Source organism: Stegostoma tigrinum, chromosome 1, assembly GCF_030684315.1.
Source record: "Stegostoma tigrinum isolate sSteTig4 chromosome 1, sSteTig4.hap1, whole genome shotgun sequence".
Taxonomy (NCBI): domain Eukaryota; kingdom Metazoa; phylum Chordata; class Chondrichthyes; order Orectolobiformes; family Stegostomatidae; genus Stegostoma; species Stegostoma tigrinum.
In genome coordinates, this window is record NC_081354.1 from 2,585,904 (window position 1) to 2,612,828 (window position 26,925).

At 47.0% G+C, this 26,925-nt stretch overlaps 1 protein-coding gene across 1 annotated transcript in view; it reads right to left on the minus strand.

Annotated features, from left to right (window-relative positions):
• The window catches only part of LOC125453793 (broad substrate specificity ATP-binding cassette transporter ABCG2-like), a 70,975-nt gene that overhangs the window by 22,560 nt on the left and 21,490 nt on the right, over positions 1-26,925 (minus strand). The window contains exons 5-12 of the mRNA XM_059650969.1: positions 20,387-20,471; positions 19,651-19,770; positions 18,232-18,291; positions 18,017-18,131; positions 16,623-16,775; positions 13,387-13,544; positions 3,924-4,075; positions 1,056-1,139 (exon numbers count right to left, since the gene is read on the minus strand). Of these exons, the coding sequence (XP_059506952.1) occupies positions 1,056-1,139; positions 3,924-4,075; positions 13,387-13,544; positions 16,623-16,775; positions 18,017-18,131; positions 18,232-18,291; positions 19,651-19,770; positions 20,387-20,471 (927 nt within the window). The remainder of the gene's footprint in view (positions 1-1,055; positions 1,140-3,923; positions 4,076-13,386; positions 13,545-16,622; positions 16,776-18,016; positions 18,132-18,231; positions 18,292-19,650; positions 19,771-20,386; positions 20,472-26,925) is intronic.

The window sequence follows — 26,925 nt, forward strand, 5'->3', positions numbered from 1 at the left end:
CACACCCGGCACCTTCCCCTGAAACCGCAGGAAGTGCTACACCTGACCCCACACCTCCTCCCTCAGCCTCATCCCAGGCCCCAAGATGACTTTCTACATCAAGCAGATGTTCACCTGCACATCTGCCAATGTGGTACACTGTATCCGCTGTACCCATTGTGGCTTCCTCTACATTGGGGAAACCAAGCAGAGGCTTGGGGACAACTTTGGAGAACACCTACACTCGGTTCGCAATAAACAACTGCACCTCCTGGTCACGAACCATTTCAACTCCCCCTCCCATTCCTCAGATGACATGTCCATCCTGGGCCTCCTGCAGTGTCACAATGATGCCACCCGTAGGTTGCATGAACAGCAACTCATATTCCGCTTGGGAACCCTGCAGCCCAATGGTTTGAATGTGGACTTCACAAGCTTCAAAATCTCCCCTTCCCCCACTGCATCCCCAAACCAGCCCAGCTTGCCCCGCCTCCCTAACCTGTTCTTCCTCTCACATATCCCCTCCTCCCACCTCAAGCCGCACCCTCATCTCCTACCTACTAGCCTCATCCCGCCCCCTTGACCAGTCCGTCCTCCCTGGACTGACCTATCCCCTCCCTACCTCCCCACCTACACTCACCTTTACTGGCTCACACCCGTCCCTTTAACTTGTCTGTCTCCTGTGCACCTATCTTCTCCTTTATCCATCTTCTTTTCTCTCCATCTTCGGTCCGCCTCCCCCCCCTCCCTATTTATTTCAGAACCACCTTCCCCTCCCACATTTCTGATGAAGGGTCTAGGCCCAAACCGTCAGCTTTTGTGCTCCTGAGATGCCGCTTGGCCTGCTGTGTTCATCCAGCTCCACATTTTGTTATCTCACAAATTTTTGAATTAGTTTGAACCAAGTTTAAACCTTTCAAACTACCCCTTATTGTGTTTATTTGGATGAAATAAATAATGATTGGAAGGCAAGAAGTGTGTGACACAGGGATATTACGTCTTACACAGCAGTACAGTGAATTATTAAAGAAATGATTGAACACTGCTTGATATTAGAAATATGATCACACACGTACCATTCTCTTTTTGATTTTCTGCAGCTTTGCACAAGATATCAAGCACAACGTCAACAGGGTTGCTACGCACGTGAAATTTATATCCTATATTTGCAAATGAAAAAATAGATTAAAACTCAATCACTGGCAACAATGCGTGATCACATTTGTGATCAATGCTATCGATGCTTGTTACAGTTTTAGATGTTGTGATTGTAATGAGATCAGCCAGCTGGATCTCATAGAAGATGAGTCTCCTGATTGGGGCTGTTAATCTGATCCAATCAGGGAGCCCTGGCTGACAGATATAAACAGGAGTGTTAGAGGCTCTGCTCACTCAGAGACTGGCTCAGAGGGAGTTGGATCAGTGTCCAGGACATTCCATGTGTAAATAAATGTGGGCTTGGTGATGGGATACTGGCCTCTGTGGAGTTATTTCATTCTGTATCTTCAGGAAAAAAAACACAGAACAAGTAATTCCAGGAGAGGAAAAGAACGGATAACAACACAGTGAGAAACATTCAAATTAAATTTATGCAGATGACATCTAAACAAAGGATTTCAGTCCAATCTGGGCCACACAGGATGATTTCATTTAAACCTACAAAAATCTCTTTCCATTATGTTTGTAATAGAGTTTTTTTGATGGTATAGCCTCAATGGGCTGAATGGCCTATTTTTACTACTGCATGATTCTATGATCATGTATAAGGTGCATTAGTATTTTTAAATGAATTTATGTTAATTTACCCAGCAGCGAGATGAAGATGACGTTGGATGTTATTGTTCCAGGCCCCGGCAAGCTCTCTGTTTCCCATTAGTCCCCAGATTTCAGGAGTGTGTGCGGGATTTGTCACAAACTCTGACTCCATTTCTTTTTCAAACAGCTGAAGGACCCAGCTGTTAAGACAAAGGTGCACTGCTGTGGTGAAGTGTAGTACAAAGAAAAAGAGACAAAGGGATGAGGGACCAAATAGGAGTGGAGCCTGGGTAAGAGCATCAGAAAGAGAGAGCCTGGCAGGAGAGATTCTGTGGTTAGCCAGCTCCAGGCTGTCAGTTCCCAGGAGAAGCCAGGCTAAAAACCTCTAACACTGCATTGGATTGAAACGGGCAGTCAAAGATAGTGCTTCTGTAAAATGAAGGTACTCCATTTGACTCTGACGATCTGGTTCATCGAATCCTGGCAGACAATCAGTGTAACTAGGATTGGGGCCAATGTTTGGAAGCTTTCGATTATTCAGTGCAGCTGTGAGTGGGAATGGAGGAAACCCACAAGCAGTATCTGCTTAGGGCTCCTGAGAAATATTGGTCTTTGGAGAAACCCAGGGGTGGTGCCAGCTTAGTGAAGCTAGCTGCCTGTGAAAATCTTAGACTTGCAGCGATAATGGATGCACCTCTACTATATCTTTCTGTTTCTTGTGCTTTGATGGGTGTTTGACCACATTTCGTCCATTAAAAAAATTTAACTCAGGTTAATTTATAAATGTTTGAAAATAAATTGTACATGAAAACCATTTTACTTTCCTAGCACTATATAATAAAATCCTATGTTCAAGCTCACAGAATCAGATTTGCTTATTTCTTTCAGTAAGTATCTGGAATCTCAAACCTTGTCTACCTTCATAAAGAAAGCTATTGGACTCTTGCCAGACTGTAAATGCAGTGTTCTCATCAGGGAATAAAACATAGATAAACCAAGGAGGAGAGAGATGAATGGAAGGGTTCAGTGAGAGAATATCGAGCTACATTTTCTCAACTTATCTCAAGAAATTGAAAATGCCATTCTTTTGGCTTTAACAAAACCTGATCACAGTATATCACTCCCATCATTATACATACAGGATTCATCCTGTATCCTTTAGCCTTAAGGGGAGAAGGCAGGAAAATGGGGTTAAGAACACATTGGTTATAACCAATCAGTGAAGAGGCTCAATGGGCTGAAGGCCTGAAACCTGCTCCAATTTTTCATGGTCTTCTGGTCATCATTTTGAAGAAGAGCAGGTGAGTTCTCCCAGAGATAATGGGAACTGCAGATGCTGGAGAATCCAAGATAATAAGGTGTGAAGCTGGATGAACACAGCAAGCCAAGCAGCATCTCAGGAGCACAAAAGCTGACATTTCGGGCCCCAAACGTCAGCTTTTGTGCTCCTGAGATGCTACTTGGCCTGCTGTGTTCATCCAGCTTCACACTTTATTATCGTGAGTTCTCCCTGGCGTTTTGGTCAATATTTCTCCTGAAACTGATATCGCCAAAACACATTATCGGGTTATTAGCCCATGGCTGTTTGTGTGATCTTACTGTGTAAAAATTGTTTGCCACATTTCACAGTGACTGTACTTGATGGTTAGTTTCAAATGGTCTTGGGATGTCCCCTTGCGAAAGATTGTGTCAAAATGCAAGTGCTTCCTCAAAGTCAGGCTGCGCGGTGGCTCAGTGGTTAGCACTGCTGCGTCGCAGGACCAGGGACCTGGGTTTGAGTCCACCCTCAGGCAACTGTCTGTGTGGAGTTTGCATGTTCTCCCTGTGTGTGTGTGGGTTTCCTCCCACAGTCCAAAGATGGGTAGATTGGCCATGAGAAATTGCACTGTAGTCTCCAGGGATGTGTAGGTTAGGTGGGTCATAGGGTAATGGGTCTAGGTGGGATACTCTGAGGGTCAGTGTGGACTTGTTGGGCCAAAGGGCCTGTTTCTGCACTGTAGGGATTCTACTCTATTCTTTTAAAGTGGATCATTCTCAACAAAATCTTTTCTGTCAATATCAGCCATTGAGACGATAGCTAACCTTTATTTGACATGGTCTTTGGAATTTGAAAGTGAACAATGAGGAAAAAAAAGACTTAAACTCAAAAAAAAGCCCTGATACACTTTTGATTCATTCAAAATCCTTACCCATTGCTTTAAAGTGATCAATGGAGCTCCTGGCAGGTCCATGGTACGTTACTTTGCCACTGGTGAGCAGCGTCAAGGAGTCAAATTGTTTGAACATTGAATACCGAGGCTGGTGAACCGAGAAAATGACTGTTTTCCCTTGCCGTGCTAACCTGGGAGGAATGCATTTGTATATTTGTGAATATTTGTGTCAAAAAAAAACCCTGAAGCCTTCTCAGAGAGTAGAGAAAGACAGTTAACCTCTACCAGTGGTGACCCACTGCTACGGACCACGAGCCCAATTTCAAATTCCACAGCAATAGTTGGTGGCATTTAAATTCTATTAATAAATCTGGGATACAAAACCAGTCTCAATATTGTGGCCATGACCACTGTTGTAAAAGCCCATCAGATTCACTAGTGTCCTTCCATCTGCTGCCCTTACACAGTCTGATTTCACTGCAACATAGGTGACTCCAAACTGAAGTGACCCAGCAAGTCTCTCAGGTCAAGGATATATAGGGACTGGCAACAGATGCTGGCCTGGCCAGTGACGCCCACATCCCATTAAAGAATAAATAATAGAGCCATATATTTGCAATAGGCACATTATATCCAACAGCATCTGTGATGAGAAATCAGAGTGAATATTTCGGCTCCAGTGACCCTTCCTCAGAACCTGAAACGTTAACTCTGATTTTCCTTCACAGATGCTGCCAGACCTGCTGAGCTTTTCCAGCAACTTCTGTTTTTGTTCCTGATTTACAGCGTCCACATCCTTTCTGTTTTGATACAGAATATTGTGCGCAGTTTTGGGACCCATTCCTCAGGAAGAATGTACTGGCCCTGGAGCGGGTCCAGAGGAGGTTCACGAGAATGGTCCCAGGAATAGAAAGCTTAATGTATGAGGAACATTTGAGGAAACTAGGTCTATACTCATTGGAGAGATAATGGGAACTGCAGATGCTGGAGAATCCAAGATAACAAAGTGTGGAGCTGGATGAACACAGCAGGTCCAGCAGCATCTCAGGAGCACAAAAGCTGACGTTTCGGGCCTAGACCCTTCATCAGAAAAGCTTTTCGAGTGGGAGCTTGGACCAGGGGCCTGTCGGGAAGCTGGTGAGTCAGAGATTTTAAATCTTTAATTAGCTTACCTCAATCAGCAGCACCTCGGAGCAGAGGTTTCTGGGAAAGGAGGGACTTTTTTAAAAATCCCTCAGCTATATAAGTGATCGTTGTGTAAACCCAAGACCGTACCCTTGTAGGGCCTCCCACCCATCCACCTCCTCTAACCTTATGCACCAGGGACAAATCAAGGTAAGCTTCTCTCTTTTTTAAACCTTCTGTTTAGGGGATTAGCAGGGATGGCAGTGCAGGTAGAGGAATGTTCCTCCTGCATGGTGTATGAGGTGAGGGACGCCATTAGTGTCTCTCCAAATACGTCTGCAGGAAGTGCACCCAACTCTTGCTCCTCCAAGACCGCGTCAGGGAATTGGAGCGGGAGCTGGATGAATTTTGAATCATTCGGGAGGCGGAGTCAGTGATAGACAAGAGTTACAGGGAAGTAGTTACTCCTAAGCGTGAAGAAAGCTGGGTAACTGTTAGAAGGGGGAGAAAGCAGTCAGTGCAGGGATCCCCTGTGGCCGTTCCCATGAAAAACAAGTGTATCGTTTTGGTTACTGTTGCGGGGGGGGACTTAGCAGGGGCATGCAGTAGGGTGCAAATCTCTGGCACAGAGTCTGTCGCTCTTGCACAGAAGGGAAGGGGGGATAGGAAGAGAGTGATAGTCACTGGGGACTCAGTAGTTAGAGGGACTGATAGAAAGTTTGCCAGGAACAAAAGAGACTCACAGTTGGTGTGTTGCCTCCCAGGTGCCAGGGTCCGTGATGTCTTGGATTGTGTCTTTGGGGTCCTGAAGGGAGAGGGTGACCAGCCCCAAATTGTGATCCACGTAGGCACCAACGACATATGTAGAAACAGGGATAGGGATGTCAGGCAGGATTTGAGGGAGCTAGCGTGGAAGCCGAGAGCTAGAACACACAGCGTGGTTATGTCTAGTTTGTTACCCGTGCCACGTGATAGCGAGGCAAAGAACAGGAAGAGATTTCAGCTGAACACGTGGCTGCAGGGATGGTGCAGGAGGGAGGGCTTCAGGTACATGGACAATTGGGGCTCATTCTGGGGAAGGTGGGACCCCTACAAACAGGACGGTCTCCACTTGAATGAGAGGGGCACTAATATCCTGGGTGGGAAATTTTCTAGTGCTATTCGGTTGGATTTAAACTAGCTCAGAAGGGGGATGGGAAACTGAGGTGTAGTCCTAGTACACAGGAGGATGAGCGTAGGGAGGATATGGACAGGACCTCACTGTCACAGGAGTGTGCTGGCAGACAGCAAGCTGGATTGAAGTGTGACGACTTTAATGCCAGGAGTATCTGGAATAAGGTAGGTGAGCTTGCAGCTTGGATAGGTACCTGGGACTTCAATGTTGTGGCCATTTCGGAGACATGGATAGAGCAGGGTCAGGAATGGATGTTGCAGGTTCCAGGGTTTAGATCTTTCATTAAGATCAGGGAAGGTGGTAAAAGAGGGGGATGTGTGGCTTTGTCAGTCAAGGACAGTATAACGGTGGCTGAAAGAACTTTTGATGAGGACTCGTCTCCTGCGGTGGTATGGGCTGAGGTTGCCGAGGAAGGTTTGTCTACTGAGTGAGTATGGGTGTAAGTTAGGAACAGCAAGGGAGCAGTCACCTCGTTGGGGCTTTTCTACAAACCCCAAATAGCAGTTGGGAGATCAAAGAACTCATTGGCCAGCAGATTGTTGAAAAGTGCAAACGTAGCAGGGTTGTTGTTATGGGTGACTTCAACTTCCCCAATATTGATTGGAACCTCCTTAGTGCAGATGGTTTGGATGGAGCTGTTTTTGTCAGGTGTGTCCAGGAGGGTTTCCTGACTCAGTATGTGGACAGGCCGACGAGGGGAGAGGCCATTTTGGATTTGGTGCTCGGCAATGAGCCAGGACAGGTGTCAGATCTCGTGGTGGGAGAACACTTTGGCGACAGTGACCACAACAGCCTCACATTTACCATAGCCATGGAAAGGGAAAGGAGCAGTTACCAGGGGAAGATATTTAACTGGGGTAAAGGAAACTATGACGCTATCAGACAGGAGTTGGGAAGTACAGATTGGGAGCAATTGTTCCACAGAAAGGGTACAGCAGACATGTGGAGACTGTTTAAGGAGCAGTTGTTGTGAGTGATGTATAAATTTGTTCCTCTGAGACAGGTAAGAAGGGGTAAGATTAAGGAGCCTTGGATGACGGGAACAGAGGTGCTTCTTGTCAAAAAGAAAAAGGCAGCGTACATAAGGTGGAGGAAGCAAGGGTCTAGCACAGCTTTAGAGGATTACAGGCTTGCTCGGAAGGAGCTCAAAAGTGGACTGAGGAGGGCCAGGAGGGGGCACAAGAAAGGCTTGGCAGGAAGGATTAGGGAGAACCCAAAGGCATTTTACTCATACGTGAGGAATAAGAGAATGATCAGGGAGAAGATAGGGCCGATCAGGGATAGCATAGGGAACTTGTGCGTGGAGTCTGAGTAGATAGGGGAAGCCCTAAATGAGTTTTTTGCTTTGGTTTTCACTAAGGAAAGGGACCTTGTTGTGAATGAGAACTTTGAGGAGCAGGAAAACAGGCTTGAACAGATCAAGATTAAGGAAGTTGATGTGCTGGAAATTTTGGCAAACATTAAGATTGATAAGTCCCCACGGCCAGACCAGATTTATTCTAGGTTTCTCCGGGAAGCGAGAAAGGAGGTTGCTAAGCCGCTGGCGAAGATCTTTGCTTCCTCAGTCTCCACGGGAGTCATAGCGTAAGATTGGAGCGAGGCAAATGTTGTTCCTCTCTTCAAAAAAGGGAATAGGGAAATCCCTGGAAACTACAGACCAGTCAGTCTTACGTCTGTGGTCAGCAAGGTTTTGGAAAGAATTCTGTTGGATAGGATTGATGACTATTTGGAAAAGCATAGCGTGATTAAAGGGAGTCAGCATGCCTTTGTGAGGGGCAGGTCATGCCTTACAAATCTTATTGAGTTCTTTGAGGAAGTCATGAGACAGGTTGACGAGGGTCGAGCAGTGGATGTGGTGTACATGGACTTCAGCAAGGCATTTGATCAGGTTCCCCACGGCAGGCTCATTCATAAAGTCAGGAGGTATGGGATACAGGGTGATTTGGCTGTCTGGATTCAGAATTGGTTGGCTGACAGGAGGCAGAGAGTGGTTGTAGATGGTAAGTATTCTGCCTGGAGGTCAGTGCTGAGTGGTGTCCCACAGGGCTCTGTTCTTGGGCCTCTGCTCTTTGTAGTTTTTATAAATGACTTGGATGAGGAGGTTGAGGGGTGGGTTTGCTGATGACACAAAGGTTGGAGGTGCCGTTGATAGTATCGAGGGCTATTGCAGGCTTCAGCGAGACATTGACAGAATGCGGAGCTGGGCTGAGAAATGGCAGATGCAGTTCAACCTGGATAAATGCGAAGTGATGCATTTTGGAAGGTCGAACTTAAATGCTGAGTATAGGATTAAAGGCAGGATTGTCAGCAGTGTGGAGGAACAGCAGGATCTTGGTGTTCAAGTGCATAGCTCCCTCAAAGTTGCCACCCAGGTGGGTAACCTTGTTAAGAAAGCATATGGTGCTTTGGCTTTCATTAACAGGGGGATCGAGTTTAAGAGCCGCGAGGTTATGCTGCAGCTCTACAAAACCCTGGCGAGACCACACTTGAAATATTGTGTCCAGTTCTGGTCACCCTATTATAGGAAAGATGTGGAGGCTTTGGAGAGGGTGCAAAGGAGGTTTACCAGGATGCTACCTGGACTGGAGGGCTTGTCTTACGAGGAGAGGTTGACTGAGCTCGTACTTTTCTCTCTGGAGAGAAGGAGGAAGAGAGGTGACCTGATCGAGGTGTACAAGGTCATGAGAGGCATGGATAGAGTCGATAGCCAGAGACTTTTCCCCAGGGCAGGATTGACTGCTACGAGGGCTCATAGTTTTAAGGTGTTAGGAGGAAGGTATAGAGGAGACGTCAGAGGGAGGTTCTTCACCCAGAGAGTTGTGAGCGCATGGAATAGTTTACCAGTGGTATCGTGGAAGCAGAGCCATTAGTGACATTTAAGTGACTGCTGGACATGCACATGGACAGCAGTGAATTGAGGGGAATGTAGGTTAGATTATTTTATTTTTGGATTAGGGTTATTCCACGGCACAACATCGTGGGCCGAAGGGCCTGTACTGAGCTGTACTTTTCTATGTTCTATCTTTGTATCAAACTTTATCACAGGAAATATCTGTGTCAGCATTTCCGTTTCAGATTTCTTCTGTCAACAATCACTACTTAGTTATATTCATTCTGTCATGGGATGTGGGCGTCGCTGTCTGAGCCCAGCATTTATTACCCATCCCTAGTTGCCCCTTGAGAAGGTGGGGCTGAGCTGCCTTTTTGAGCCGCTGTAGTCCATGTGCTGTGGGAGACCCACAATGGCCTTAGGGACAGAATTCCAGGATTTTGACCCAGTGACACTGAAGGAACAGCAATATATTCCCAAGTCAGGAGAGTGAGTGGCTTGGAGGGGAACTTGCAGGGGGTGGTGTTCCCATGTATCTGCTGATATTGTCCTTCTAGATGAAAGTGGTTGTGGGTTTGGAAGGTGCTGTGTGTGGATCTTTGGTGAATTTCTGCAGTGCATCTTGTAGATAGTACACACTGCTGCTACTGAGCATCGGTGGTGGAGGGAGTGGGATGTTTGTGGATGTGATGCCATTCAAGCAGCTGCTTTATCCTGGTCGGTATTGAGTTTCTTGAGTGTTGTTGGAGCTGCCCCCATCCAGGGCAAGTGGGGAGCATTCCACCACACTCCTGACTTGTGTCATGTAGATGGTGGGACAGTAGGTGGGTTACTTGCCTCAATGTTCCCAGCCTCTGACCTGATCCAGTAGCCACTGTGATTATGTAGGTAAGTCTAGTTGAACTTCTGATCAGTGGTAACCCCCAGGATGTTGACAGAGGGGGACTCAAGGGGACAGTAGTTAGATTGTCTCTTGTTGGAGATGGTCATAGCCAATGTTCCCTCTAATTTGTGTACGTAAGCAGCCATTCCAAGATTGTGCGTACACCAATTGCGGAATTGACTCCAGCTCACAAGTTCCTGCCACTCGTGGAGCTTGGAGATCCACACAGCTGGAATGAAAGTTAGAGGGAACACTGGGCATTCATTGTCTTGTGTGGGCTGAATGTTCCTGATCAACCGGAGCAACAGAATCTGGCCACTAGGGGGTGGCGCAGTTAAATGACTGGAAACTCTCCCAGCCCCATCACAGCCTATAATTGCAACAAGCTACCAGCTGACAGTTCACAGCGTGGGGGATATACACCCAGCACATGGATAAAAACATTGCTCTGATACTCTCACAGTGGTGGAAGACTTCCTGCTCATGCCTTTGCTGCATCTGTCTCAAACTTTGTTTCATTTGAAATCCTTTGATATTTATTCTGCTTTATCGCGTGGCCATCTCTCACTGTAACTGTGCCAAATCACTCTGGGGTTTGATAAAAAAAACACCCACTTTTTTCGGCAATTACATTGCTGACATTTAATATAAAAGTTTAAATCTTTTTAAAAAAAATTATCAAATAATTATAAATTTTCAAACTTTATACTTAGATGTAGCCATTGAATTATACGTCATTTAAGTGTTTGCATTAAATATACTACATTGAGTTTCATTGTGGTCTAATGGGAGCTCCTCTTTCTATGCGCAGATAGGAACATGGCTATCGACATTACATATGTGTATACACCTCTATGTGCCTTTATGTATAAATAGTTTAACATTACATTGGATTTACAGCACATCAACAGGCCCTGTGACCCAACAGCGAAGGTGACTCCTTCCTTCCCTTTATGCACCACTTATCATCCCGATCCTCATCCCTTCACCTCCTATTTTACTTTCCCCTTCTGCCTATCTTGCACTCGGTGCCTTGACTGTTACTGGAGATCTCGGGTTCCCCATTCTCACCCCTCTGGGGCTAACACGATCTCTCCTCCATATCCAATTGGATTGATTAGTGACGGTCTCATTTTGAGGACTCCTCTTACATTCCCTCGAGTGCAATCATTGATACATCTGACCCCCAGTGTCGACCCTGATTCATTTAAAGGGAATGGAGTATAAAAGGAAGGAGGTTTGGCTGAAACAATATACAGCTGGCAGACAGGAAACAGAATAGAAATAAACACAGATAACAAGGTGTGCAGCTGGAGGAACACGGCAGGCTCAGCAGCACCAGAGGAGCAGGAAGGCTGACGTTTCGTTTTCTGATGAAGGGTCTAGGCCATCAGCCTTCTTGCTCCTCTGCTGCTGCTTGGCCTGCTGTGTTCCTCCAGCTCCACACCTTGTTATCTCGGATTCTCCAGCATCTGCAGTTCCTACTATCTCTGTAGAAATAAACATATCTTGTTCCATTTGGCAGGCAGTGATCCATGGACTAACGCAGTGCTAGAACCCCAGCTGGATAAGTTCATGCTTTGGATGAGGGAACTAAATGTAATATCTCCACATTTGCAGATGACACAAAGCTGGGCATGAGGATGAGCTGTGAGGAGGACACAGAGACGCTTCAGTGTGATTTGAGTAAACCGAGGGAGTGGATAAATATGAGCTTGAGAGCAAAAACAGGAAGGCAGCTTATTGTCTGAACAACAATAGATTGCGGGGTTGAGGGTGGGGGTGGGGGTTGCAATAAGATCAGGGTGCCCTTTTACACCACGCCCTAAGTGTAAGCATTGCAGATGCAGCAGGGGATGAAGACGGCAAATAGTGTGTTGGCCTCCAAAGTGAGAGGATTCGAGGCCAGGAGCAGGGATTCTTGCTGCAATTACACAGGGCCTCGGTGAGACCACAGCTGCAATACTGTGTGCCAGTTTTGGTCTCCTTTTCTGAGAAAGGGTGCTCTGGCTATCATGGCCAGGTTTCCCAAACATTCTGGGCTGGCACGATGGACGTATGAAAAGGGGTTGAACTGGTTAGGATTATATTCCCTGGAATTCAAAAGAATGAGGGGGATCTTATGGAAACCTGCAAAACACTAACAGGTCTAGACAGGGTAAATGCAGGCAGGATGTTCCTAATGGTCAGGGAGACCAAAACCAGGCATGGTTTACAGTCACACCCTCAGGATACAGGGTAAACCTTTGAGAATTTGACAGGAGGTGAAATGACTTCACCCAGAGAGTGGCAAGCTTGTGGAATGCACTGCCACAGAAAACGTTTGATTTCAAAAAGGATGTGGATGTAGTATCTGGGCTAAAAGGATCAAAGGGTATGGGGGAGAAAGCAGGAAAACGGCAATGAATTGGATGATCAGCCTTAATCATACTGAATCGTGCATCAGGCTTGAAGGGCTGAATGGCCTACTCCTGCCCCTGTTTTCTATCTTTTGTTTCTTTATGATGTAGTGTCACTCTCCTGCTTTTTCCTGGTATTCCCTGCAGAGCATTATTCTCTGAATAACCATCCAATGTCCTACTGAAGACCACAATAGAGCCTGCCTCCACCACACTCCCAGGCACAGCATTCCAGACCCTGGCCATCGACTGGGAAACAATGTCTTTTCTCACATCGTACATCACTTTAAATTGATGCTCCTTTTGTTTTTGCTCATTTTAAAAGTGAGAACAGCTTCCTCCCATCTACTCTGTCCGGCCCACTCATGATTTTGAAAACCTTTATAAAATCTCCTCTGAGCTGCCTTCTCTCCAGGAAGACAAGACCAACCTCTTCAACCTATTCTCAACATTAAAGCTTCTCGTCCCTGGAACCATCCACTTCCACACTCTTTCCAAAGTATTCACATCTTTCCTGTAATATGGTGGCTATAACTGTGCATGACTCTCCAGCTGAGGTCTAACTGGTGTCTTTAATAAGCTTAGCATCACTGCCTTGCTCTTGTACTGTCTGCCCCTGTTAGTTAAACCAAGGACTCTGTGTGTTTTATTAACTGCTGTCTCTCTCTGTCTTGCCACCTTCAATGTTCCAAGAATATATACACCCAGGTCCCTCTGTTTCCTCACCCATTTTACAATTGTACCCGCTCTTTTATATTGTCTTCAATGCTCTTCCAACCAAACTCCATTGTCTCACACTTCTGCTCATTGAACCTCATCTATCACCACTCTGCCCACTCCACCACCTTCCCAATGACCTTCAGGGCTCCACACTGTCCTCCAGTCAGTTTACACATCTTCCAATTGTGGTGTCATCTGAAAACATGTGAGATTGTCCCCTACACTCCAAGGTCCAGATCATTCATATTACTATGAGATATATCATTCAGATCAATAGCTGTGGGCCACAATTTGTTTAGGCAGCAGCTCAAGCAGCTGAGACTCTTGGGAAGAGTTCCTCAAGAGAAACAGCTTTCATTTTACAGCAGTACCTTCTCAGTAAGTGCAGGATAGTGTTTGCATTACTGGTATCCAAACCACTTGTTGGTTCATCCAGGAAGAGAACACCAGGGTCCTTCAGCAGCTCCATTGCGATACTGGCTTTCCTTTTCTCTCCATCAGAGATGCCGCGAGTGAACAGTGTTCCAACCTAGCAAAAACATCACAATATTTAAGAATAAACACTGACCTAACCAGCAACAGCTGCATTCTGTGTATAAATAAATCATTTGTAAAAAACCTAATTCCCAAGGTACATGGTGCAAAGTTGAGGCAGAAGAGCAGGAGGCAGTTCAGCCCATCGTGACAGTATCAGCTGGGTGAGGTTTGACTGGAGAGGAATGTGTGTGTGGTGGCTGTGGGGGTGGGGGATGGTGTTGGGAAGGGTCATGCTCAATACCTCACTCTCAGGAAGGGTGTATCAATCCAGTGACCCTCCCCAGGCCTCAGCAAACCAGAATGTTCCGTGATGTGAATGTTAACTAGTGACACTAGGGTTTATTCAAATTGAGACAATCTTTAAATCTGAGTCCTCTGCTTCTCAATCCTCAATCAAATCTCTTCCCTATCCTCTTCTCTTGAAGATACAGCCCAAGCCTCTCCAAGTGATCGACATTACTGAAGTGATTTATCCCTGAACCATTCCTGCGAATACATTCAATAATCCCCACTCTAGCCTTCATGGAAACGTAAAATATAAATTCATATTCTTCCAAAAGAGTGGCACCCAGAATTGGATGTGATCCTCCAGCTAAGTTTATTCCAGAATATATTCAATTTACAGAGCCTGGGGTTTTATTTGCTTTATTAACCATTTTTATGCTATCTTCATTGTTTTGTGCATTCACCACACGCTCCTTCTGCTCCTGCACCTGCTTTAATGCAGAAAACAGGAGCAGGAGTAGGCCATTCAACCCTTCAAACCTGCTCTCCCATTCAGTATGATCATGGCAGATCATCCAACTCAGTCTTCTGTTCCCACTGTCTTCCCATAACCTTTAGTCATTTTAGAGCTAAGGACTACATTGTCTTCCTTCTTGAAAACATTCAATGTTATAGCCTCAGCTGCTTCCTGTGACAGAGAATTCCACAGGCCCCCCACTCTCTGGGTGAAGTTATTTCTCCTCATCTCAGTCCTAAATGGCCTCCTCGTTTCTTTAGGCTGTGAGCCCCTGGACTCCCTGCTCATCAGAAACATGCTTCCCGCATATAACCTGTTGAGTCCTGTTAGAATTTTATGGGTTTCAAAGAAGACCACCCTTATTCTTCTGGAATTCTACCTTTAATTTTAGAGATTCAGTTTTTACATTTTATTTCATCCACGATTGTCCCTCTGTCTGTGGCCTACCAAAATGAATCATTCAAACCTCACGGCATTAGCTTCCATTGGACACATAACTGTGTGTTTCACTAACTTGCAAATGTTGTGAAGTCAATCACTATTCTCCGCAACATCTTTGTGTTTTGAGTAATTTAGAAATTTTGAAGTGATGCCCTGAAATCGCTAGGGTCACTGGGTCACAGGGTCACAAATATAAATCCAGGAAAGCAATGGTTCTAACACTGGCATCTGGCAAACTCTATACACATCACTCCACTCCGAGAAAACATTGTTCACTATAACTGTTTGTTTCCCATCACTCTGTCAATTCCATGGCCAAGTCACCATTGTCCCTCTTATTGCAAGGATTTCAGCTTTGCTGAGACAAGTGTATGATGTGACAACTCAACAAATGCCTTTTGGAAGTCTACATACAACAAAGTCACCAATTACACTTATCAATGCTCTCTGCTTCATCAAAAAAACTCAGTCAAATTAGTTAAGCTCAGTACTTGCCCTCAGTCAATCCACATTGGCTTTCCTCTAAGAATCTACATTTCTCCAAGTTTCTGTTAATTTTGCCCTTGCCGTCAGCGTGGTTAGTGACGTGGCAGCCAACACTCAGTGGTTACCTTTCCTGATTTGGAGGCAAGGTACCTTGCAAGAACTGTGACAAACACTACATTGGACAAACTGGCAGGAAGCTAGCCACCAGGATACATGAACATCAACTAGCCACAAAACGACATGACCCACTATCACTCGTATCCTTACATACAGATAAGGAAGGACACCGCTTTGATTGGGACAACACATCCATCCTAGGACAAGCCAAACAGAGACACGCACGAGAATTCCTAGAAGCATGGCATTCCAACCGGAATTCCATCAACAAACACGTTGATTTGGAGCCAATCTACTACCCCCTGAGAAAAAGAACAGGAAATGACATCACCAATGCAGGAAATGACATCACCAACCCAAGGAAACCTAACCAGATAAATAGAAAGCGGGACATAACACCAGCGCTTCGTCGGAGGCTCACTGATGATGTTACCTAGAATGGTGACGAAATGTCTGAAAACTAAGCTTCCAGCTCAGCGAGCAAACTCACATCCAGAACCTCAACCTGAGCTACAAATCTTCTCAAAACTCGCAAGATATACTCTGACCGGATGGAGGGAATTTAATTTAATTTAATTCGGTTTGATCTAAAGATCCCCCAGCACAGCCTGACAGGACAATGTTGATGCACATCTGGCTATTTGCACTGATGTTCACCTCATCCCAGTGGACCACACGGTCTGCAGTAGGTCCCATTGAAATGCAGGAATAACAACAATGTGCATTTCTGTGCACCATTAACATGGCAAAGCATGTTGAGGTGCTCCATGGGGGCATAAGGAAAATTGACACTGAGCCACACGAGGGAGAAAGGAGCAGGTGACTAAAGGCCATGTTTTGCGAAACTGCATCTTGGCGGAGAGGACAGAAAGAAATGGTGAGTGGTTTGGGGTTCAGGCAGCTGAAGGCCTGGCTACCTGCGGTGAGTGTGAAGGAAAAGGGAGGCAGTTGATGATGTCTGGGAGCAAAGTCTCAGCAAGTACAGGTCCACTCTGGAGATGTAGGCATCATAGTCCCTGAAGCATGGTGTGAGGACACACAGCCTGAGCTGGGGAGTGGCCCCAGTGAAGATGCTTTTATCAATGCTAACGGTGCAGCTAATGGTGAGAACAACTCCGTCAGAAAACACATGAAGGAAGTAGCTACAAAATAGATTCTGGTAACATGAGTCCATGCAGCAGACAGGAGGAACAGTAACGTATTATAACAGAGGGCAGCAAAATAACCAGAGGGGTTTCACCATTTTAGACAGAACATTTGCCAAGCTTCGGTCGCAAGCTATACCCGAGAGTTTTCTATTTTACTGAGCCCAAGCTCTTCAATAAGGTTATTGATTCTTCTTGTTCTTTCAGATTTGGTGAGATTCTTAGGCAGCCTCAATGCAGCACAGAATTCCAAGTTCTCCCTCACAGTCAGTGTCCCAGTCATCATGTAATCCTGCACAATGACAGAGTTTTTCATTATGTGAGCAACACGACATTCAGAGTCACCGATTACTGCATCTCATAAACTAAAGGAAAGCCAATCATGAAACTATTACGTTGAGAGCTGTCTAAAGAGGGATGTGCTGAAATGATGAATTTGTGTCTGTCGATATTGGTGGATTTTTTCTTATTCATTCATTGGATGAAGGCATCTCTGGCTAGGCAGCATTTATTGCTCTTTGCCCTAATTGCCCAGAGGGCAGTTTAAGAGTCAACCACATTTCTGTGGGTCTGGAATCATATGTAGGACAGACTGGGTAGGATGACAGATTTCCCTCCCTGGGGAATTAGAATAAATCAGAATTAAAACCTCATTGGACTCCTAGACTGTGTGTGTGTGTGTGTGTGTGTGTGTGTGTGTGTGTGTGTGTGTGTGTGTGTGTGTGTGTGTGTGTGTGTGTGTGTGTGTGTGTGTGCGTGTGTGTGTGTGTGTGCGTGTGTGTGTGTGTGTGTGTGTCCGTGCCTGTGCCTGTGTACATACTGCATGTCTTAATGGCTAATGTCACTCTGAGGGTCTGGTGTTCCCATGTATCTGCTGCCCTTGTCCTTCTAGATGGAAGCAGTCGTGGGTTTGGAAGGTACTGCCTGAGGATCTTTGGTGAATTTCTGCAGTGCATCTTGTAGATAATACACACTGCTGTGACTGAGCTTCGGTGGTGGAGGGAGTGGGATGTTTGTGGATGTGGTGCCAATCAAGTGGCTGCTTTGTCCTGGATGGTGTCAAACTTCTTGAGTGTTTTTGGAGCTGCCCCCATCCAGGCAAGTGGGGAGCATTCCATCACACTCCTGCCTTGTGCCTTGTAGATGGTGGACAGACTTTGGGGAGTCGGGAGGGGGGCTGAGTACCCAGCCAGTATCAATGTTCCAAAGCACGTACATTGGGGTTAGAATCATGGAGCCTTTGTGGCATAAGGAGGAGGCCATTTGGTCCAGCCAGTCCACGATGACTGTGTATGGCAATCCAGTCCATCCCCGCTCTATCCACCTAAAAGTTAGTGGAAATGCATTAAAAAACATAATTCATAATATTATGGAAGCACAGACACCGAAAGGTAAGATATAAAAGAAAAGCAGAAAGTGCTGGAGAAGTTCAGCAGATCTGACAGCATGTGTAAATAGAGAAACAAAGCTAGTGTTTTAGGTCCAGTCGGACCCCCTGCTGATAACGAGGTAGTTAGAGTGTGAAATTCTCACGTATATGACATATCCAGCAATGCAGTTGAAGTTCGTTGGTTGCTGCACACCATCAATGAGGACCTCTCCGCTAAACCCTGAGGGCTCCTTCCTCGCTGCCAAAATGTCCAATAACCTGGGAGGGGGAGACAAACTGTGAGTGGTCATTGCAAGCAGCTAACCTACATCTGTATTTACACAAAGCTAGTGGTGAGCTCAGTGCCAAAGACACTCACGCAGTTTTCCCGCTCCCCAGGGGTCCCATGATGGCATTCAATCCAGGCTTCATGATACCACTGCAAAACAAGGAAACACAGAAACAGTGACACACGTGTGCGCTCATGTACCTGCTCCAAACTCAGGAAACATCGGTTACAACACAGCAAATTCAGTCCAGCTCTTACTTAGAACCATGGCCCACGATAACAAAGCAAGCAGGCCCTACAGCCCATCAGGGATAGACAGCTGCAGTGAGCATGACTTGCTTCTGTTCTCAAACCCACTTACACTGAAGGCCAACATACCACTACCTCTTTCAGTGACCAATCTACAAGGACATCCAAAGTCCTTGGTATGTTAACATTTCCTAATTATCCCTATTTAAATAATACTCTGGTCACTTTCTTCCTTCTGAGTAGGCAGCTTCTCAATTATCCACATTGTACTGTATCTGCCCACTCACTTGTCTAAAGCACTTTGAAACCTCTTTATGTCTGCTTCACCACTCTGACCTAATTCTGTCAACAGCAAGCTTTGAAATGGTACACTTGATTCCGTCATCCAAATTGTCAATGTGTGTTGTGAATAGGTGAGCCCAAGCTCTAACCCCTGTGGTTCCCCACTGCTCATAGCCTTCAACTCTGAAAATGACCCATTTATTCCTACTCTCTCTTCTACCTGCAAACCAGTTCTCAAAATTTCTCAGTATATTCCCACTTAGATTTACAAAGCCCTTACTGACTTAGGAAACAGTCTACCCTTCTATGCTTACTCCCAAAGTGTATAACCACGTGCTTTGATTTTATACAATAACCACTGCGGTGGGACAGTGAGAAAAGCTTTCTAAAGTACAAATACCTCATATCTTCTGGTTCTCCCTTATCTACTGGTTACATCCTCACTAAGCTCCAGCTTAGTGGTTTCGTAAGTATCATTTCCCTTTTATAAATCCAAGTTGACTTTGTGTAACTTCTGTTATTTTTCCGTCACCATATCCTTTATAATAGACTCCAGCATTCCCCTCCTCCTGATGTTCGACTACCTTGTCTCCCTCCCTCCTTTTTAAAACTGTGGGGTTACAGTTGCCACCCTCCAATCTGCTGAGACTGAGCCAGAATCTGCAGAAATTTGGAAGGATGACCAACACATTCATTATTTCCACGGCCACCTCCTTCAGTACACTGGGGTGCAGATGATTAGACAATGGGGAGTTACCAGCTTTCAGTCCTGTTAATTTCTCCAGAACTCTTTCTCTTACTAATATATTTCTTTTTTAAATCCTCTTTCCCACTAGATTCTTGGTTCCTTATATCTTTCTAAGCAGCAGAGCTAACCAATAAAACTACCTTCTCCATTGACCACCCCATCCCAAATTTTCCAATCTCCCCTCGTAAAGAAGGGTTTTAATGAATTCAAACTTAAGGAAAGGAAGCTACCTGACACCAATTAAGACATCCTTAGTGGATTTGGTACATCGATAAAAGTAACCGTGTTTTATTTTCACTTTATAGGAAACATTGAAGAAACTGACAATCATGCCATGGGAATATTCCATGAGATTAGGTTTGAGTTCGTGTTGTCCAATGCTGAAGAGCCTCATTTCTGAATCAGGATTCACACCATCGCCCATTGCTGACAGCACAGAGAGATCATATCTTGCAGCGTGAGACGTAATCAGATTGTTGTGAATTTTCAAGGTGGCAGGTTTTTCCTCCATTATCACTTCGTCAGTGCCCACCAGTTTGTCTGCTGTACTCGGTAGTTCTGCAGCAAGGTCTAACGTACTCTCTGATGACTCAGCTGAAGACACTGTCATGCTCAATATTTCTTCGTTTGATGCAGTTAGCATCAGATCAGGAACCGTGACAGTTACTTTGTGCTCGCTATCCATAACAGGCTCTTGCTCAATGATTGGTTTTTCAATGCCATCAGCTTTCACATCCACCTCAGTCTCCGCTGCAGCACCTTGCGGTGTTTCATCTTTGGTGAAATTGTCCATGTTTGTTCAATCTTTACCTTCCATTTGTCATCTGTGTGCAAAAAGAACATCCGAAAAAAAATCCATCAGCATCCTGGCAGTTCAGGGGGTGTGGGAGTTACCACTGATCAGAAATTAAGCAGGAACAGCCACACAACACCGCGGCTCTAGGGTCACATCGCTCTGAAGCTATGGGTTCAACGACGAGAATTTCAGCTCCTGGCTCAGCAAAACCTGCGCAACAGATCCATCTCCAACCAGGCCCAAGCAGCTCAATACCTTCAGGAAATGGTGAGTTGTTTCATTCACAAGATGTGGGCATGACAGGCTAGGCCAGCATTTATTGTCAATGTTGAATTGGCAGTTAAAATTCAACATCATGGCTGTGGGACTGGAGTTACATGTAGGCCAGACAGGGTAAAGACAGCAGATTTCCTTCCCTAAAGGCCATTAATGAACTTGATGGGTTTTTACAATTGACAGGAGTTACATGGTCACTATTCTAATTTTGTCTATTGAATTGAGATTTAGGCTTAATCAGTGCCTCATTGAACAACTAGAACAGTCAACCACTCCATCAGCACCACTTTCCCACAGAAACAGCACTGTGCAGCACCCACAAACCCAGCTCCTTCACAGTCACCTCACAGTCATCTGGGGCTGGAACTGAGGGTATTGAAGGCAAAGCTATTACCAATCATTACTCCTTTGTCCAGAGAATACTGAGGGGTTTCTTTTAATTGTTCATTCATGGGACATAGACATCATTGTCTGGGCCAGTATTACGATTCATTCTTAATGCCCCTTGAGAAGGTGGTGGTGAGCTGCCTTCTTGACCACTACAGTCCACAGTGGTGTAGAGACACCCACAGAGCCCTTAGGGAGGGAAAGTAAACAAATATCTTTTAAAGTAAAGGGGGTCTGATAGGGTGGATTTTTACAAATTTATTTGTGGGATGTGGGCATCGCTGGCTGGCCCACCATTTGGTTTCCTGTCCCTAGTTGCCCCTTGAGAAGGTGGGGCTGAGCTGCCTTCTTGAACCGCTGCAGTCCACGTGCTGTGGGTTGACCCACAGTGTCCCTCAGGGAGGGAATTCCAGGATTTTGACCCAGTGACAGCAAAGGAACAACGATATATTTCCAAGTCAGGATGATGAGTGGCTTGGGGGGGATCTTGCAGGCGGTGGTGTTCCCATGTATCTGCTGCCCTTGTCCTTCCAGATGGAAGTGGCCATGGATTTGGAAGGTGCTGCCTGAGGATAAAACCCTGAAAGAACTGCAGACCCTGTAAATCAGGAACAAAAATAAAGATGTTGGAAAAGCTCAGCTGGTCTGGCAGCATCTGTGTTGGCAAAAACGAGAGTTAACGTTTCAAGTCCGGCATCTGAGGGTGTTTGGTGAATTTTGCGGGATGCAGTGGAGATTTGTCCACAAGTGAGAAGGTTCAAAGTAACAGACTGTCAACATTAAACAATTACTAACAGATCCAATCAGAAATTCAGGAGAAATGTTTTCATCCAGAGGATGGAGTGATGAGGTGAAAGGCTATGACATATTTATGGGAAAACATGAGGGAAGGGGGGTACGTGATAATGTTGTCTCTCTGTTATGGATTGTGACAAGGTTCAAAACGTATGTTTGTTTCAGTTTGAGGTGAATTCGAGGCTGTCATTGCCCTCCACCGTCCTGACCCTCTCACATCACCTTGGAATGGATTAAGACAGACAAACTCACTTCAGAACAGTTGGTGCATCTGCTCCAGAGACAAGGAAATGCATCCAACAGCCAAAATGGATTTGACCTTTGCATTCAGAGATGATGATGCCATGAAACTCCTTGAAGCAGGAAGAGAAAAAAATTAAAGATGTGGAAATGATATCCCACACGAGGAGGATCAACAAGAAAGATTAACAACAGCGTTTCCCGTTTCTAAAGGTTGATCATGTATATGAGGGATGCCATAGAATGACCAAGATGACAAGATGTCAAGGGCAAGAATGCTTCTTATCAACCCTCAAACCAATGCACAGGGGAAGGAAAAACTTAACAATTCCAACCAAACTAAAGCAAACATTTTACAATTCCTTTCACCATTTAACATCCCAGCACAAGTGTGCAGACACATTATGTTAGACCCCAAAATTCTGGAAATGACCCAATCTGGAAAACGGAGCAAAACTGAGGGAGTGCCACACTGTTGGAGGGTCAGTGCTGAGGGAGTGGGCGCTGTAAGAGGGGTGCCGAGGGAGCGCCGCACTGTCGGAGGGTCCGTGCCGAGGGGGCGCCGCACTGTCGGAGGGTCCGTGCCGAGGGGGCGCCGCACTGTCGGAGGGTCCGTCCCGAGGGGGCACCGCACTGTCGGAGGGTCCATGCCGAGGGGGCGCCACACTGTCGGAGGGTCCGTGCCGAGGGGGCGCCGCACTGTCGGAGGGTCAGCGATGAGGGAGCGCCGCACTGTTGGAGGGTCCGTGCCGAGGGGGCGCCGCACTGTCGGAGGGTCCGTGCTGAGGGGGCGCCGCACTGTCAGAGGGTCCGTGCCGAGGGGGCGCCGCACTGTCGGAGGGTCAGCGATGAGGGAGCGCCGCACTGTTGGAGGGTCCATGCCGAGGGGGCGCCGCACTGTCGGAGGGCCCGTGCTGAGGGGGCGCCGCACTGTCGGAGGGTCCGTGCCGAGGGAGCGCCGCACTGTCGGAGGGTCCGTGCTGAGGGAGCGCCGCACTGTCGGAGGGTCCGTGCTGAGGGGGCGCCGCACTGTCGGAGGGTCCGTGCCGAGGGGGCGCCGCACTGTCGGAGGGTCCGTGCCGAGGGGGCGCCGCACTGTCGGAGGGTCCGTGCCGAGGGGGCGCCGCACTGTCGGAGGGTCAGCGATGAGGGAGCGCCGCACTGTTGGAGGGTCCGTGCCGAGGGGGCGCCGCACTGTCGGAGGGTCAGGGCTGAGGGAGCGCCGCACTGTCGGAGGGTCCGTGTCGAGGGAGCGCCGCACTGTCGGAGGGTCGGTGCTGAGGGAGCGCCGCACTGTCGGAGGGTCGGTGCTGAGGGAGCGCCGCACTGTCGGAGGGTCAGTGCTGAGGGAGCGTCGCACTGTCGGAGGGTCAGTGCTGAGGGAGTGGGCACTGTCAGAGGGTCAGTGCTGAGGGAGCACCGCACTGTCGGAGGGTCAGTGCTGAGGTTGTGGGCACTGTCGGAGGGTCAGTGCTGAGGGAGCACCGCACTGTCGGAGGGTCAGTGCTGAGAGAGCACCGCACTGTCAGAGGGTCAGTGCTGAGGGAGCGCTGCACTGTCGGACGGACACAGTGAGGTGGTGTTCCAGCCAGTTTATGGCCCTCACTTGATCCAGGCCCAGTTTGAGTGAAAGATGTAAAGCTGTTGTCACAGTTCTCCAGCCAGCTCTCACTGCAAGTGTTACAATGTCTTTATGGAAAATACAAGCTGGAGTTTCCTGGTTTACAGTGATCAAACCTGTCATTCAGCTGTGAACCTCACTCGGCTGCTGTACTCATGCAGCCTTCACACTAAGAGATTAGAAACTTTCCATAATTATGCTCCTCCCATTGCCAAAATAGAATCATAAAATCCCTGCAGTGTCAAAACAGGCCCTTTGGCCCAACGGGTCCACACTGCCCCTTACAGCAACCCACCCAGTCCCATTCCCCTATCAACCCACCTAAATCTACACATCCCTGAACACTACGGGCAATTTAGCATGGCTAATCCACCCTAACCTGCTCATCTTTGGACTGTGGGAAACCCGAGCACCTGGAGGAAATCCACACAGGCACGGGGAGAATGTGCAAACTCCACACAGACAGTTGCCCAAGGGTGGGGTTGAACTCAGGTCCCTGGCGCTGTGAGGCAGCAGTGCTTACCATTGAGCCGCCAATCTTTTCAAATAATACAGAACTAGTGACCTAAAGAGTCTTGTGGCTAAAGAAACGTTTCTGAAGTGTGGTTATTGCTTTCAAAGAAAAGGACAGACAACTTGTACAAAGTAATATTTCCGACCTGCAGAGTAATGATGACCAGATTATCAGTGTGTTATTCACTGGTTAAGGGTCAGTTTCTTTGACGAAACAGAGAACTGAAGAAAGCAGCGTGTCTTATCACTTCCCAAAGTCATACTGGAAACAGGGGTTTACTTGCATCTCCAGGGAGATGATTAATGTCTCTGCATCCCTCAGTCCAGGTGGGGGCTTATACCTGGGAGCTCTTACCTGGTGACAGGAGTCCAACTCGGGGAACTTATTTGTCTTTGAGATCCCTCCCCCAACCCCCAGAGCCAAGAATCATGATTGGAGCTCACATTGTGATGTCAGGCATGGTGATTGGGTCACCAGTCAGCTGACCCATATTTTGTTCTGATTCTTGTATTGAGTTGTTCTCAGACTGAATTATGTTGTCTTCCCATCCTCAGTATCCTGTAATACTGTATTGAGAAATCCTCACCCCCTCCCCATCTCCGTCACCTCCTCCAGCAACTACACCCCCTCCCCATCTCCGTCACCCCCTCCAGTCCCTACATGCCCCTCCCTATCTCTGTCACCTGCTCCAGCCCCTACACCCCCTCCCCATCTCCGTCACCCCCTCCAGTCCCTACACTCCCTCCCCATCTCCGTCACTCCTCCAGCAACTACACCTCCTCCCCATCTCCGTCACCCCCTCCAGTCCCTACATGCCCCTCCCTATCTCTGTCACCTCCTCCAGCCCCTACACCCCCTCCCCATCTCCGTCACCCCCTTCAGTCCCTACACTCCCTCCCCATCTCCGTCACTCCTCCAGCCCCTACACCCCCTCCCTATCTCCGTCACTCCTCCACCCCCTACACACCCTCCCTGTCTCCATTACCCCCTCCAGGCTCACATCCTTTTTGGATTTGTGGTCATTCAATCCTGCCCCCTTGTGGCCCATCCAGTTACCATCACTCCACTACGGCCAGCATGCCAAGTTTTGCGAGTCACTTGCTGAACCTTTCAACCTCTTTCCTCTTTGTAGATGCTGCTGAAATCTTTCCTCTTTGACCAAATTCCTGGTCATCCAATCCCTGTTAATCTTGGTGTCAAAATTTGTTATGGCCAGCTTTTACAATTCATGATGTTAACGGTCTTCCATAACACCATTCACAATGACCTTCCCTCCATCATAAGGTCAGAAGTGGGGATGTTCGTTGGTGATTACACAATGTTCAGCACCATTTGTGACTCCTCAGATACTGAAGCAGTCCATGTTCACATGCAACAAGATCTGGGCAATATCCAGGCTTGGGCTGACAAGTGGCAAGTGACATTCGCGCCACACAAATGCCAGGCAGTGACCACCTCAAGTGAGGGACAATCAAACCATCACATCCTTGACATTCAATAGCGTTACCATCACTGAATCCCCCAACATCAACATCATGGGGGTTACCATTGACCAGAAACTCAACTGGATTCCCACATAAACAAAGTGGCTAGAGAGCAGGCCAGAAGCTGGGAATCCTGTAGCAAGTAACTCACCTCCTGACTCCCCAAAATCCTGTCCATCATCTACAAGGCACAAGCCAGGAGTGTGATGGAATACTCCCCACTTGCCTGGATGGGGGCAGCCCCAACAACACTCAAGAAATTTGACACCATCCAGGACAAAGCAGCCTCTTGATTGGCACCACATCCACAAGCATCCCACTCCCCCCACCACTGACGCTCAGTCACAGCAGTGTGTACTATCTACAGGATGCTCTGCAGAAATTCACCGAAGATCCTCATATAGCACCTTCTGAACCTATGGTCACTTCCATCTGGAACGACAAGGGCAGCAGATACATGGGAACACCAGCCCTTTGCAAGCTCTCCTCCATGCCACTCACCATCCTGACTTGGAAATATATCACCGTTCCTTCAGTGTCACAATCCTGGAATTCCCTCCTTAAGGGAATTGTGGATCAGCCCACAGCACATGGGCTGCAGTGGTTCAAGAAGGCAGCTCACCCCCAGCTTCTCAAGGGGCAACTAGGGGCGGGTAATACATGCAACATCGCATCTGATGAGTGAATGGAATAAAATACAAATTATTGTAGTTTAGTTATTAGGGTTTGCAGTTCTATAACATTCACAACAGAGGCAAATTTACACTGTTATGCCTGCAGAAGAAACGTCTATCCCCTAACGGGACTGAACTGGTTCAGAGTTCAACTCCTGGTCTCAGTTATCTCCTGAGCTGTGGGTCACTTTCATTAACACTTTCCAATGATGTTGTTAATTGATTAACATTACCTTCAGCAACTCGTTATCAGTGAGTTTTAATCATAAATTTATTTCTTTTCTCTTACAACACAAATTGGTTCAAAATTACATGTCTTCCACATAAACTTTACCATTGCAGGGAAGGAGGCCATTCAGCCCAACACCATTTACTGGTGCTGGCTCTTTAGGAGAGCCGTCTAAACTGATCCCATTTCTCTGCTGTCTCTCCACATGCTTTAATACCTGACCTCCCCCCTCTGTGTCAGTCCCCACTCTGGTGAAATGTCATGTTGTAACAAGCTGCTGGGTGAACAGGAAAAACTCTGTAAAAACCAGGCAGGTCCATGGTGTTGTGTCAGGAGAGTGCCCAGGCCTGGAGAAAGGAGCAGAGGGGACAGCGAGGGAAACCCCTTGTGAGGAGCATCCATGTGGAACCCTGGGGTCAAACACGGGCTGCGCAGAGAAAGAGCCAGAGTGTCCCAGCACATTCTGTCGGCAGGTTTTACCCCTGATGG